This window comes from Macadamia integrifolia, chromosome 6 (assembly GCF_013358625.1).
Source record: "Macadamia integrifolia cultivar HAES 741 chromosome 6, SCU_Mint_v3, whole genome shotgun sequence".
NCBI lineage: Eukaryota > Viridiplantae > Streptophyta > Magnoliopsida > Proteales > Proteaceae > Macadamia > Macadamia integrifolia.
The window spans coordinates 16,420,465-16,433,692 of record NC_056562.1 but is presented as its reverse complement, the minus strand read 5'-3'; the positions used below and the strand labels follow the sequence as shown (position 1 = coordinate 16,433,692).

At 39.8% G+C, this 13,228-nt stretch overlaps 1 protein-coding gene across 2 annotated transcripts; it reads left to right on the top strand.

The window, feature by feature from the left end:
• The first annotated feature begins 97 nt into the window (after nucleotides 1-97).
• On the top strand, nucleotides 98-11,721 carry LOC122082544 (phosphatidylinositol-glycan biosynthesis class X protein). 2 transcript variants are annotated; one of them, XM_042650179.1, is made up of 5 exons: nucleotides 98-303; nucleotides 641-764; nucleotides 9,969-10,362; nucleotides 10,447-10,613; nucleotides 11,343-11,721. In XM_042650179.1, exons 2-5 carry the CDS (start codon nucleotides 648-650, stop codon nucleotides 11,634-11,636), a joined length of 972 nt encoding a protein of 323 aa, XP_042506113.1. In that variant the 5' UTR covers nucleotides 98-303; nucleotides 641-647; the 3' UTR covers nucleotides 11,637-11,721. The 2 variants fall into 2 exon arrangements, with proteins under 2 accessions (XP_042506113.1, XP_042506114.1); XM_042650180.1 differs by lacking the exon at nucleotides 98-303 and adding an exon at nucleotides 317-545.
• Nucleotides 11,722-13,228: the final 1,507 nt, after the last annotated feature.

Genomic DNA, 13,228 nt, shown 5'->3' with positions numbered 1-13,228 from the left:
TAAGTGTTGAAACTTGAAAGTGTCTCATATGAGGGGTAAAATAGTAAAATCATCGACCCCTACCCCCTTTCTCTTTCTCGCTCCTATTTCCTTGCATCTCTCACTCCCTCGTTGCCATTCCCTCACTCTCTCTCCTCCCTTGTACTCCTCTTGGTCGCTCGATTAGCGCAACTCGGCAACTGACTTACGTATCTCTTCAACATCATCTCATCGGTGTGGAAGATGCCAACTCTGTTAAAGCTTTTGAGCCCAGAAGAAGCCTCAAATCTCAAGCCGTTGGGCTGATTGAAGAAGCCTCACATCGTAAGCCATATGTCTGATTCCTTCTCTTTTTCTCTGTAATAGAATCACAGCATCGAGACTCTGTTGTGCTATAATTCTGATTCAGAGAAACCTCAAAGCGCAGTGAAGTCAATTTCCAATTTCTGTCTGTAGAAGAACGAGCCACTATTTCCTTGCCCTTAATGTTTTTTGTGAAATTGGTGTTTCGCTGGCAAGGGTTCTAGATTCAGGAAGCTCGGAGGCCGTTTCCCTGCATTTCTATGGTGGATCGCAGTGATCTCTTCTTTGAGTTTCAAGTGGTAGAAGACGGTCTGTTAACATTTCATCTCAGACATTAATGTGATTTTTGTTGTTTCAGGTACTTCATGGAGAATCAACGGCCTATTAAAATTTATTTGTGTCTGATGCTCCTTATTCATTCGGCCGGGATTTTGTCTGGTTTTGGTGCTTCTGATCATAATAGTTCTTCATTTCCAAACGAGGTCAGAGGGATATTTTTCTTGTTTTATTGCGTTTTACCTGATAGAGCAACAGTTTTTATTTTAAACATTTTTCATTTTCCTCTACTGCCAACACCACCACACTATCACTTACACCAACCGTCTCAAATTGTCTTTTGGAAGAGTAACAATTATGAAGTATGAAGTTAGGGTTCACTGGGCAACCGATACCTATATGAATGAAGCGGCCCTGACAGGCCCCTCAATTACCTAGTGATAACATTATTACCTGCCTATCACTAAAATTCCTAGGATGCGGGAAACCCTGTTTTTGAGCTAACGCTTGAGTTGAATAGGTAGCTCTAAAGGTTATGAACGCATTGCCTCAATCACCTCCCTGAAAGGGTCTCATCCTCCTCCGAACATTTTTAATTGGCTTCGAGCGAAGTTTGCATCTTTGGCCTCCTTTCGTGTGTCTCCTCCAGAATATAAAAGGTGTTGTTTTCTACTGGCTAGCATCTTTAGTTAGGTTTTGAAAATCGAGATGTAATTAACTACTGGACCATGTCCCCTCCTTTAGAAATTGGACTCAATGCCCTACTATTGAGTGGGAGATTAGAAAGTCCAGTCTTTTTTTTCTATTTCCTCTTTTGCTTGTCTTTTCCTTCTTCCTTCTCCTTGCCAGAGGTCCACTTCTTTTTAATGTTTTGCACCTTCTAGCATCCATCTCAAAAGGAACTACCTTGTTTTATTATTTGCTTTTCTTTTTCATCTCCTTCGTCTAATCGGAGCGTTTGATGGCTGAAAAACTACGGCATCCAACAACTCCCTTAATTGCTTCCTCAGCTCTTCTAGCTTTGGTGGGTCCATCCTGTTAAGGTGCCATTGCCGGCCCCTTGCCTACCTCTTACTCAAGCTCTATCCCCCTTCTTCCGTCTTTCAGGATTGATTTTAGTATTGGGCCTAAGCACAGAAGGAATCGTCCCACTGCCTTGAGACTAATGGTTGGTTGGCTAACAATGTGTAGAGCTTGATAGCTTACTCATGTGTGGGTGGACCACAGAGCGGAAACCTAGTCTTTTCTACATGTAAGAGTCGACGGTCGAGCTCTCATTCTCTATCTGGCCGGTTTATAGGTGCTTTGCTTTCTCTTTATCTTTCTTATGCTGCCCGGGTTGAATATCGAGTGCTATGGTTTATTGAATTTTTATAGTCGGTCTTCCTCGTTTATTTGGAATGTTTCTCTTTGTTGAAGACAAAATTCCTACTCTTTTAGACCCTTGTGGTTACCATGAGTCCATATTGCCAAAGCCCTCCTGGTCTTCTTCGAGCAAAACGATCTCTATTTGGTATGATTTTTATTTTATTTTTATATAATGTATGAACCAAAAATGGAAAACACTTGGTTTCTAGTAGAATAATAGATTCTTGTTAGGAATTATTGATTAAAGGGTTCATAGCACTGTTCACATGAACTGAGTCGTGAACAGTATTCACGGGTACTGTTCACGTGAACCATAACTCGTGAATAGTAACTTTTTTTCCCCTTTTTATGTTCTTATGTCCTTTATGCCCTTGTCAAGGTTTTTTCATGATTATATATTGAATGAAGTGGGCAGTTTAACAATAAGGTTGTGACTCCCAGGGTTACAACCGTCTTTGTCTCTCTTTTTCTCTTTCTTTTTCTCTTCCTCTTTCATATAAGTTATATGGTATCAAAGCAGGTTGTTAGTAATTGATTATGTCTATGATTGCCGGTTTGAGAGTCATTTCAAGGTTCTATGGTTTTAGCGAAGCCCTAGTTTATAGAAAGAGAAGAAGAACTAGGGTTACCTTAAATATTTGATGAAAATCATACTTGAATGTTTCATTACCTTTGCATGCAGACAAGCACTTTTCTCTTGGTTTGATAGTTATTGGTGCGTGATTTGAAATTTTGAGTTGATCAATCATTTCTTGGAATCGATTTTCTCAGGATCCATTATTTTTTGGGGATCGATTTTTGTTGGAAGGTCTGTTGTTTGGATTGATCAGTATGTTGGGTCAATCATTCGATTCTTCTCATCAGGATTTTGGATCAATTTCCTCTGAAGATTGAAGGAAAATCAAGCTGGTGAAGGAATTAATTTCTGTTAGGGTGTTGGATAAAAATCGATTTGTCAAGGTTTTTGGGATCGACTTTTTGGGAGAAGGTTTGTGGTTGTTTCTTATTTCTTTGCATCGATGGCTGAGGCGAAGAGTGTTGTTACTGAGGTTGTATCCTCATCCTATCAGAGATAGATCCTAGGTGTTGAGACACTTCCTTATTTCCCATTCCAATCATCACAAGTTCCGATTTGAGGTTTTTCTAGGGTCTTTTTTTTTTAAGGGCCCCAACACCCTATGCTGCTATTTGGTTGTTTTTAGAGACTAGTTCATCACCAGCCTTAAGAACTAGGTCTCATCTATGGTGATTGTTGATTTATGGAGTGAAGATTGAAGGAAGCTCAGGCTTTGGCAGAGAAATCAATTCTTTGTTAGGGTTTTGGCAAAATCGATTTTGTAGGGTTTTGAGAAGTTGGTTGATCTTTGTTGAAGGGTTCCTTTTGGGATGCTAATTACTTGTCCACGTGTACTGCTACACGTGAGGGGGAGATTGGAGATTATTACGGAGATTATTATCAATTTTATTTGCTCGACTCAAGTCATCTGTGGTCGTTCACGTGAACAATAACTCTTGAATAGTAATTTTAAGGGTGTCAATTGGTTGGGTCGGGCTGGTCTCGGTCAGCCTTAGGTGGGCCTATGTCCTCTGATCATGACTTACCTATTTAAGGAATGAGTCGGTCTCGGTCGGTGTCGTGTCGGGCTTGGTATTGGACTTCTCCTAATCGGGCTATAATCGGGCCTTAAATGGGGTAATTTACTAATAAAGCCTTAAACGGTCTTTACTTTTCTTAGATTTAAGATACTTTAATTTATTTTATTAAATTATCAACAATTTTGAAAAGATATTACACTTAATTACAGTCAATAATTGATAAAAATATCAATATATACCATATTAAAAAAAGAGCAACCTAGTGCATGAGGCTCCCGCTACTACGGGGTCTAGGAGGGGCAAGTTGTACATAGCCTTACCCCCTGCTTCGCAGAAGAGGCTGTTTCTAGGTTTTGAACCTGTGACCAACATGTTGCAATAGTGCAACTTAATTGTTGTGCCACAGGCTCACCCACTATCAATATATACCATATTCTATCCCAAAAAAATCAAAATACCTATATAAACGGTCAGGCTAAATGTGTCGGTCTGAGTTGGGCTTGTAAATGGGCTGGGGCTGATCGGGAGGCCCATCGGGCTCACCCTTGCACCATGTACTACCAATTTATAAATGGGCCTAGCTTAGGCCTGACATGTTTATTAATCGGGCCGGTCCAAGTCGGGCCATAGACATGTCGGGCTCGATCAGGCCTTACCGGTGCGGGTTTGGAATTGACACCCCTAAGTAATTTTGTGTTTTTCCCTTTTTATGCTATTTATATTTTTATGCCCTTGTCAGGGTTTTGTCATGATTATATGTTGAATGAAGTAGGCAATCTCGATAATAAGGTTGTGACTCCCAAGGTTATCGACATCTTTGTCTCTCTTGTTCTCTTTCTCTTTCTCTTCCTCTTTCTTATTATTTACAATTCTGAAATGAGAAACATGTTTGGTATGCTATCTGCAGAATAAGGTTGTGACACCCAAGGTTACATACATCTTTGTCTCTCTTGTTCTCTTTCCCTTTCTCTTCCTCTTTCTTATTGTTTATAATTCTAAAAATGAGAAACATGTTTGGTATGCTATTGACAGAATAAATTTGTAACTGTTGGACTATTAGTGTTCAAATTCATCCATATGAAACTAGGCAGATGCCAAGCTTCCGCTAGACCTCTCCTGTGAGTGAGTTGTTTCCCAGTTGAAAATTAGCAAGATTCATGAGGTTGTTTGCCCACATGACCAAGTCTGAAACTGAAAGAATTACAAAGCAATGGAAGGAGGGCCCCCGGATAGCAGATTATGCAAAGGATTATTAGAAGTAAGAGAGAGAGAGAGAGAGAGAGAGACTCGGATCGTCTCCAGTGCCTCAGTGCGCCTAGCGTGCATTGGAGGCTGGCAACACCCGGGCGCACACCTCTAGGCATTGGATGTGAACTGAGCGCACTGGCGTGATGTAGATCGAGCTTGCAAAAGAAGGGGGCTGCTGGTTCCATCAAACCAGACCAGCTAGTCCCAATGTTGGCCCATCAAGCCAACCCAAAACTAGAATTTACTATTAGTGTGAATAGTACACGTGAACAGTAATTTGATATTTTTTTGTTTCCTTTTTGTATTAGCAAGTATCCAAAGTCAGTTTTAATATTCTAGAATAGTCCTTTATTGTCTTATGTTAGTTTCTTAGTGAACAAGTTAGTATTTAGTTGTTAAAATCAACTAGTTTCTATTTTATTATAGTTCATTTTCTAGTTTTGTTTCTAAATTGTAAGACTATGCCTAACCTATTTAAAGAGACCTTTTTAATCAATTTGAGAAGATTGAATGAAGTTTATATGAGATGTCTATATGTTGTTTTGTTGTGGGATGCAGTTGGGTGAGAGGCCCTAGGTGAGATGCCCAAAACCTAACCTTCTTCTTCCCCTTCTCAACCCTCCATCGACCTCTTTTCTATTTTCTTATTTTCCCTCTTATACTACTGCTGTGAGAGAGTGTGATGTAGATAAGTCACTTAATGGGCTTATTTTATTGCAAATAAGCCTTGGGTTGGGTTATGTGTTGGGCCTTTGATCCCATGAGTTTTCTTTGTAATGGACCACTTTAACGGGCCTAAAATATGGGAGAAAGCAGAAAAATGGGATTTAATTCATTAGTCTAGTTAGCATCCTATTTTAAGTCTATTTCCTTTATTATTTCAGTCTCCTAGTCAGTTTAGGTTTCCCAATTAGTTAAGGATTGGTTAAGCCTTTCTTTTTAGTGTTTGAGTTAGTTTTGAATCTTCTATATAAGTTTGTAAGGGGCTACAACATTGAACATAAATTTATTAATGAAAAAAAAAAAAAAAGATGGTTTATGCTGTTGTGCTATGGGATGCAGTTGGGTGAGATGCCCAAACCTGAGGGTGAGATGCCCATTCACTAGTTCTTCTTCCCCCTTCTCAACCCTCCATCACATTCTCTTTCTTTTCTTATTTTCCTTTTATTTGTTTGCTATGAGAGAGTGTTTGAAAGCTAGAAGCCTAGAACCAAGCCTATTAGAGGACATCTTCTCTATTTAGTTAGAATTTGAGATCTTGCCTGGGATTAGGATTACTTGTGATTCTAGTTCTACAGTAGAGTGTTTGAATGTGACTTATCAGCAAGTTGAAGCCCTAAGAAGTTCAAAGGATTGAAGTTCAGATTCAACCAACAACAAAGATCAATTTCTTTATTGTCAGGGTTTTGGTCCCCTGATCGATTTTGACCATAACTCTTCAACCTGCCAGCCAAATCGAAAACCCTTTGGAGGGCTTGTTGAGGACCTTGGAAGGACACTTGACCCAAATCTAAGCATAATCTGAAGCTGGAAGCTCAAGTTATTGAAGAAACACCATAAGTTTCCTTTTGCATGCAGCCAGCTTATCTCTCAATCTAGCCAGCTGAATTTGATCATCTTTTGATGGTTTGTACCTTCATATAGGATCTCCATTTGATCCAAATTTCAGCTCCATCTGAGTTGTGGTTTGTGAGTAATCGACATATTCCCTATTCAGCCAGAATTTCAGATCCTGTTCGGGACTAGATCTTTTGTGATCTAGTCTTACATCATGGTGCACTTGAGGGGATCCTGTTCCACTTGAAGTATTTTGCAGAGAAGCATTACTCAAGCCCATTTGCATCCCAGAATAAATAAGGAAAGTATAAACAACAACTTCAATGGTTAAGTTGCACTATTGCAACATGTTGGTCACAGGTTCAAAACTTCGAAACAGCCTCTTCTGTGAAGCAGGGGGTAAGGCTGCGTACACTTGCCCCTCCCAGTCCCTGCAGCAACGTGAGCCTAATGCACTGGATTGCTCTTTTTTTATAAACAACAGCTCAACCAGCAATTTGATTGAGTGAAGTGAATAATCAAGAAAATAGAAAACAAAATACCTTTATACACCCTAAGTTCTTCAGGCCATGTCAGACTGATATTAAGAGATGAAGAGGAAATGCCCATATGAGAATCTGAAGAAATTGGGGAATTTGCCCTTCTCTGACCAGAGCTAGATTTTGGAATAGAGAAGCTCTCACCTTTACTCGCGCTACTGAGTTTCTTCCCCTCAATATCCACAACAACCAAAGAATTCCCGTTATGTCCTTTCTCTTTCACAAGCTTCACATCACCACCATTGCTATCATGGCATAAGGCCACTTGCAGATTGCAATCACCAACCACATACTGATATGAACCTTGTCAAATAACATTTCCTGGTATCCAAATTACTACTATTGGCCTCTCTGTATCCTCTCTCCTCCTCCTCCTCCTCCTCCTCCATCGTTCAAGTTTCTGAACTTACCAAGCCTCACAGCAAAAAGGCCTTCTTTCATTAACAATGTCCTCATCCCTTATTAGTACTTTACTACTTTACCATCTTCACTTTTAATACATCTAATATGGTCGATATCTCTATTCTTCCTTTCCCTCATTCTAGTTATCTTATAGATAGTTTTTTTCTCCTTTTTGTGCTCAAATTGTTATAAAGATCATATTTTTTTTAACTTCAATTTTGGAAAATTTGTATATTATCAGATCCTCTACATTATTAGTCATTTTCCGTGTCTTAACACTAGCTTTCTTAGTCTTAATGGCTCCTTGAACCTCAGCATCCCACTAGTTCTTCTAGAGAAGGACATTTACCTTTCGATTCGCGTAGGACATCTTTAGCAACTTTCTTAATACGATTAATCATCTTGTTCAACATCGTATTAGGCTACGTTTGGTTGCACTCCCAATTCTTGATTCAATTGATTCTTGCTCTCTAGAATCAAGTTGGGAGTGGCATTCTGTTTGGCATGTCCAGTTCAATTCCTTGCTACCACAGATTGAACCAGTGAAAACCTCACTAGGAATCAAGGAGCATTTAAAAGATTATACTTGCATTCCAGATTGAAATAAGGGAATAAAACCTTGCCCAATTCTATCTACCTCGATAAAACCACCCTTCAACCCACCTCCCTCCCCAAAAAAGAAAAAAAGAAAAAATCACAGGTTATCCTGCCACTCATCCCCTACCTCTAGGACTCCGAAGATGAAGCTGACTGCAATTTCCTAATTTCCTCTCCAACAGTTACTCCATGGCCTTCCTCCACCACCCATTGTTCCTCAGCCCCTGCATGCTCATCTCACTCCACCATTTCCATCCTGCCACTGTACCCGAATGCAACGAATCTGACACCTCTGCAGCTTTACTTTCGATTTCGGTAGATGAGTCAGCTGCCAAGGGGCAGCATCACCACCTTTTGCAGCTCTGGCACCTCCTACATTCAATCTGGTGAAACCCGTGGGGCCTCGTAAGAACTTGCTGCAGTGTGTGGAGGGATAGGTTGGGGGGAGGAACAGAGTCCGAGTTTGAGAGCCGGAGGGTGAAAGGATTTAAAAATTTAAGCAGATGATCTGGAGCTGACACTGAGGACTGGCAAGAGCACCTCACTTGAAATCCTCCGATACTTGCCAGCGCTGAAAACTCAAGCAGTGAATGTGTTTTGCGTGGCTTTCTGTTGTGCAATCTGGATCTTTAAACAGGAAAATGGGTACCATGCTTTCAGTTCTTTGTGCTTGCTAAATTCATGTTGGTCGAACTTCTGAGTTATGGTGTTGAGGAGGTTTGACTATGGATTCCATGGATACCAAGTGCCTGAAACACAGCAGGTGGGTGTATTGATTTTGCAACAGGTGTCACCTGAAATCCCCCAACACCCACGGCTCACCTGAAATCGTTTTCACAATCTTTATTTCAGGTTTTCTATTCATGCCTACTGTGGCCTTGAGGCAGCAGGCCAGCCCATAAGCTACGACCAGTGGCAACACCTCACCTTGCGGGTCCAAGGAAAATGCGAAGACAAGAACTTAGAGATGTGCTGCGGTTTGATGAAGAGAGGATGAAAAATATGGGAGGATGGGATTCCATCCTCCTGTCTTACTCAATAATGGGCTTTGTTAAAAGAAAGTCATGAATGGATTATTTGTTTTCCAAACTTGATATTGAATAGGTTTGATATACGGTGTTCCTGGTTTTTTATATTCCGGAATTGATATTGGCATAGGTTTAGCGAAATCTGTTTCTCATTTTATCGGAATAGAATCAAGAAATATCAATTCTGCTTAAGATTGACTCCCACGGAGCGGGAGTGCAACCAAACGTAGCCTTAGTGTCTCCCTCCAGACCCCACTTTCCTTGTTTAATTATTTTATCAGTAAATGATTTCAAGGTATCTTCTTTTAAGCCCCATCACCTTATCCTAGGGCAAATAACTCACCTTTCTTACGATTTTGCATAATGAGGCACATATCCATGACCACCAATCTATGTTGTGTGGTTAGGCTCTCTCCTGGTATAACCTTTCAGTCCTTACATAACAATCTAATCAGGCCCAATCTAATTGGCCTGGCTGCATCAGAGACCTAGGTTTGCTTTCCTCTCTTATTGAAATTTTTGTTTGAGTGGGACTCTAAAGTGCTATAAACCACTAATATAATTGGTAAAATTTGCAAATTGAAATTGTGGACTTATATTTGATACTAGACATCACTTTCTAACCTACTGAACCACCAGAGAAAGGTATTAAGTGTTAGCTTCAGGTTAAAGAACACTAAAATTAATTAATACATGAAATCTATGTTTATTATCCATTTGCATGTGTATGTAGCACTAGCTTACATCATGTATCCTATTGGACCCATAAATTGGTCACGGTCACGGTCACATTCACAGTCACAGTCACAGTCACAGTCAGGCACAGTCACTTGCATATGTGTGATGCTGCTATGTTTTGGTAGACCATCCTGGTGACATGCTCGATGAAAACATTATTCGTAATCAATTCTATGTTTGTCTTCACCAAGAAAGGGACCCTTAAAGTGTTTGGGAGTGCCCATATGCTACATAAGGAATTTGTTTGTTCCGGTGATGTTGGGTATTGTATATGCCTTTCATTGATTTCCTTTCTTCAGTTTTTCATTTTTTTACTCTTTTACTCTCCTTATTTCAGGTTGGTAGGCGTAATCTGAATGTTGATTACAAGAGCAACCAAAATGCTAGCTCCTTGCCATACTCTCGGAGATATCTTATGGAATCTTTCTTCGAGAATCATGACAGCCTTCTGGATGCCGATTCCCAAGATTTCTTAGCACATGAACCTTCCCTTGGCTTCTGTGAAGTGCTGCCACTCAATCATAGTTCTATACTCACAATGTCAATATTACAGCGTCATCTGATTGGTCAAGGTTCTCATCGGCATTTAATTTCCTCCATCAAAATTAATATCCAGCCAGGGGCCATATCTGAGCTGCCTAGTCACTCCTGCAAAGCCATAATCATTGAGAGACTACCCTCTGGAGTTTTCGCAGACCCATTTGAACTAAAACATCTTGTTGAGCGTGGTGGTAAGTAGCCTTTTTGTCATTTTTTTCTAGCAAGGCAAGTGGAACTTGTCCACCACTTAAATGTGTTACATTTGTTTGTTGCAGTCTTCCTGGATGCTGCCATTTTTGGAGACACAAATTTGGAATTACCTTCTGCACTTTCCAATCAATCGGTTGTTGAGGTTCACATGAGTATTGGTCACAACATTTTATCAACACATCAGGAAGGAACAGAGGTGAAGATTGGACTTCCATTACATGCACGATATCCGGTGAGTTTGCTGACAAGTAAACCAGAAATAAACACTTTGTCTTCAAATAGTCAGATGAGTATTCCATGATTTCCTACAATTGGTGCATCATAGAGTCCACAGATGTGCCTTATCCAAGCTGTCTAGACAATGGCTGGCCTACTGAATGTGTTAGGGCCTCTATATCATGACAATGAGATGGTCCCTGATCACCACTGAAGTGTTATGAACTTTTTGGATTCTCTAATAGTTTGGTATTGCACAACTAATCCCATTACTAACCCATCAAGCAAACCTTCTTTGATGACCATGGTAGTAGTGAGGAAAGGCATGCTAGTTTAAGTCTTGTCCCATGTATGACCTCGAATAGAGCTGATTGGAGGGCAAGGACCCATTTAGTAGACCTCATTTAGTTGGGATTTGTCATTTTACTGAGATGGTCTGTTGCTGTGTTCCTTTCCTTTTATTTATTTATTTATTTTCTTTTGGGTTGGGTTGGGTTGGGGTGGGGTCGGGTGGGGTGGGGTGGGGTCATGGATCCATGTAGCCCAACCCCATTTAGTTGGGATAAATCTGAGTTGTCATTGCAAATAGTGCTAATAAATTCATCCAAAAGCCAAATACATTTTGGGCTAGAATGTTTATTCTGTCTAGTTTATTTGTTGTGGAATGGCTACGTGGTTTTTTCATCTCAATCCGATCTCACAGTGAAAGCTTCTTCTGATATTCTAAACACCATTCTCCTTGCAGCCTCTTGATGGAAGCGGCGGTTATTCAACAATTCAGATGGATCTGCCAGATCTGTTAATTAATTGCAGTGTAGAAGAAAGTTTGCAGCATCAGAACTGTTTATGGAAGTCAGTGAGTGAGGGCTCTGAATTTAGGACCGGCATTGTGTGGAAAATACCTTCTGGAAATTCGGAACATGCCAAATTTGTATCAGCTATTACTTTTATCTCAGCCTTATTATCTACACTTTTGATTGTTGTAACATCAATATTTTCTTCACTCATTGTCAAGTCAAAAAACTTTAAACATTCATAATTTCCTCAACAATTAAGCTTATAATGTTCCAATTTATTGCACAATGTTTTTGAACATGAGAAATGAACTTTCTATTTCAGTTTTAGCTTTGATATTATTTATATAGGGTGTACCTAGTGCATGAGGCTCATATCACTATGGGTCTGGGGATAATCATAATGTACATAGGCTTGCCCCTGCTTTGTGGAGGGGTTGTTTTCTGACCACTAGGTCGTAATGGAGCAACCTCGCTATTGCACCAAAGTCTTTTTTTTTTTTTTTCCTGTAATGGGTACAGTATAGGAAAGAACTAATATTATATTAACAAAGTTGTTTACATACATAACGGATGACACCTTAACAGATGTTTTATAGGTTGAGCTGTTCAAAAAGTAAATGACATGACATTCATCAATGAAGGATTGAATTGCAAGTTTAACAATTGCAAGATCCAAAAAAGTGGAAACTGAAGACCAAGGCCATGCTTTCTTAGTAGGTTCAGGCAGCATCTTGGCTAAGCTTTGGGAATCTGTACAAATCATCATAATATGCCATCCCATATTTGAAGCTTTTGTTACTACTTAGCAACAAATCTTTCGCCAATACTTTCAATTCTTGACTTGCCAACACATGGCAGTTGTTAAATTATATCACAAAAAATTATTTAGTTATTTATCTTTTAATAAATAAAAAACTCACTCTAGTGGGGAGAAGCTTCATTCCCCACAAGTAAAACCAAAATATATCATTGAATGTCAATGGGTTGTTATTATGCCTACTAAACCCGAGGTGGTTAGTAGATTTAACTGTGAATATATACCATTTCGTAAGGGAATCCATACCCAACTATCTACTACATTAGATGGAAGCATAGGGAGCTGTGCGATAGCTAGGGTCTCAACAGCAGAAAATAGATTAGAGGAAACCTGCAAGTCCCATTCTGTAACCGGCTGAAAAATTAAACTAGCAACCATCCCAAAACGAGAGTTAGGGGCACAATTGTTGATATACCGCCAAGAATGGAAGGGAGGGCCATGTATCCTCCAAGGTCCTAGTTGAAAGGCCGTTGCCAATACAGCCCTGCCTAAGCCCACGCTAGGGGTTGACCCTACCAGTGATAGACCCATTCATTTTTATGTGGTGGGACACAATGGATACACACTCCGAGACCCAATTAACCTACTTATCTGCAAACCCTATTTTGGAAAGAAGATGCTTAATAAATATTCACTCCACTTTATCATAAGCTTTGCATAAAATCCATTTCTGTTTTTCCTCAGAAGAGTTCACTCCATGGAGAATTTTATGGGCAACAAAGACATTATTGAAAATCTCCCCAGAGGGGATAAAAACACTATGATAGGGCTGATTATACTATAGAAGACTGTACACAAGGTGATAGGATGATCAAATTGTGTGAAATCCTCTCAATGTTCAGCTTTGGTACAAGGACAACAACAACGTCTTTCTACGGTTTTGTCTGGTTTGAAAAAAAAAAAAAAAAAAAACCCATTGGACCAAAACGTCTCTCTACCTACTGTATCCCAATGAGTGATAAATTTTGGCCGGCATCCTATCCAACTCAAGAGCCATATAACTACCCATTTGGAAGA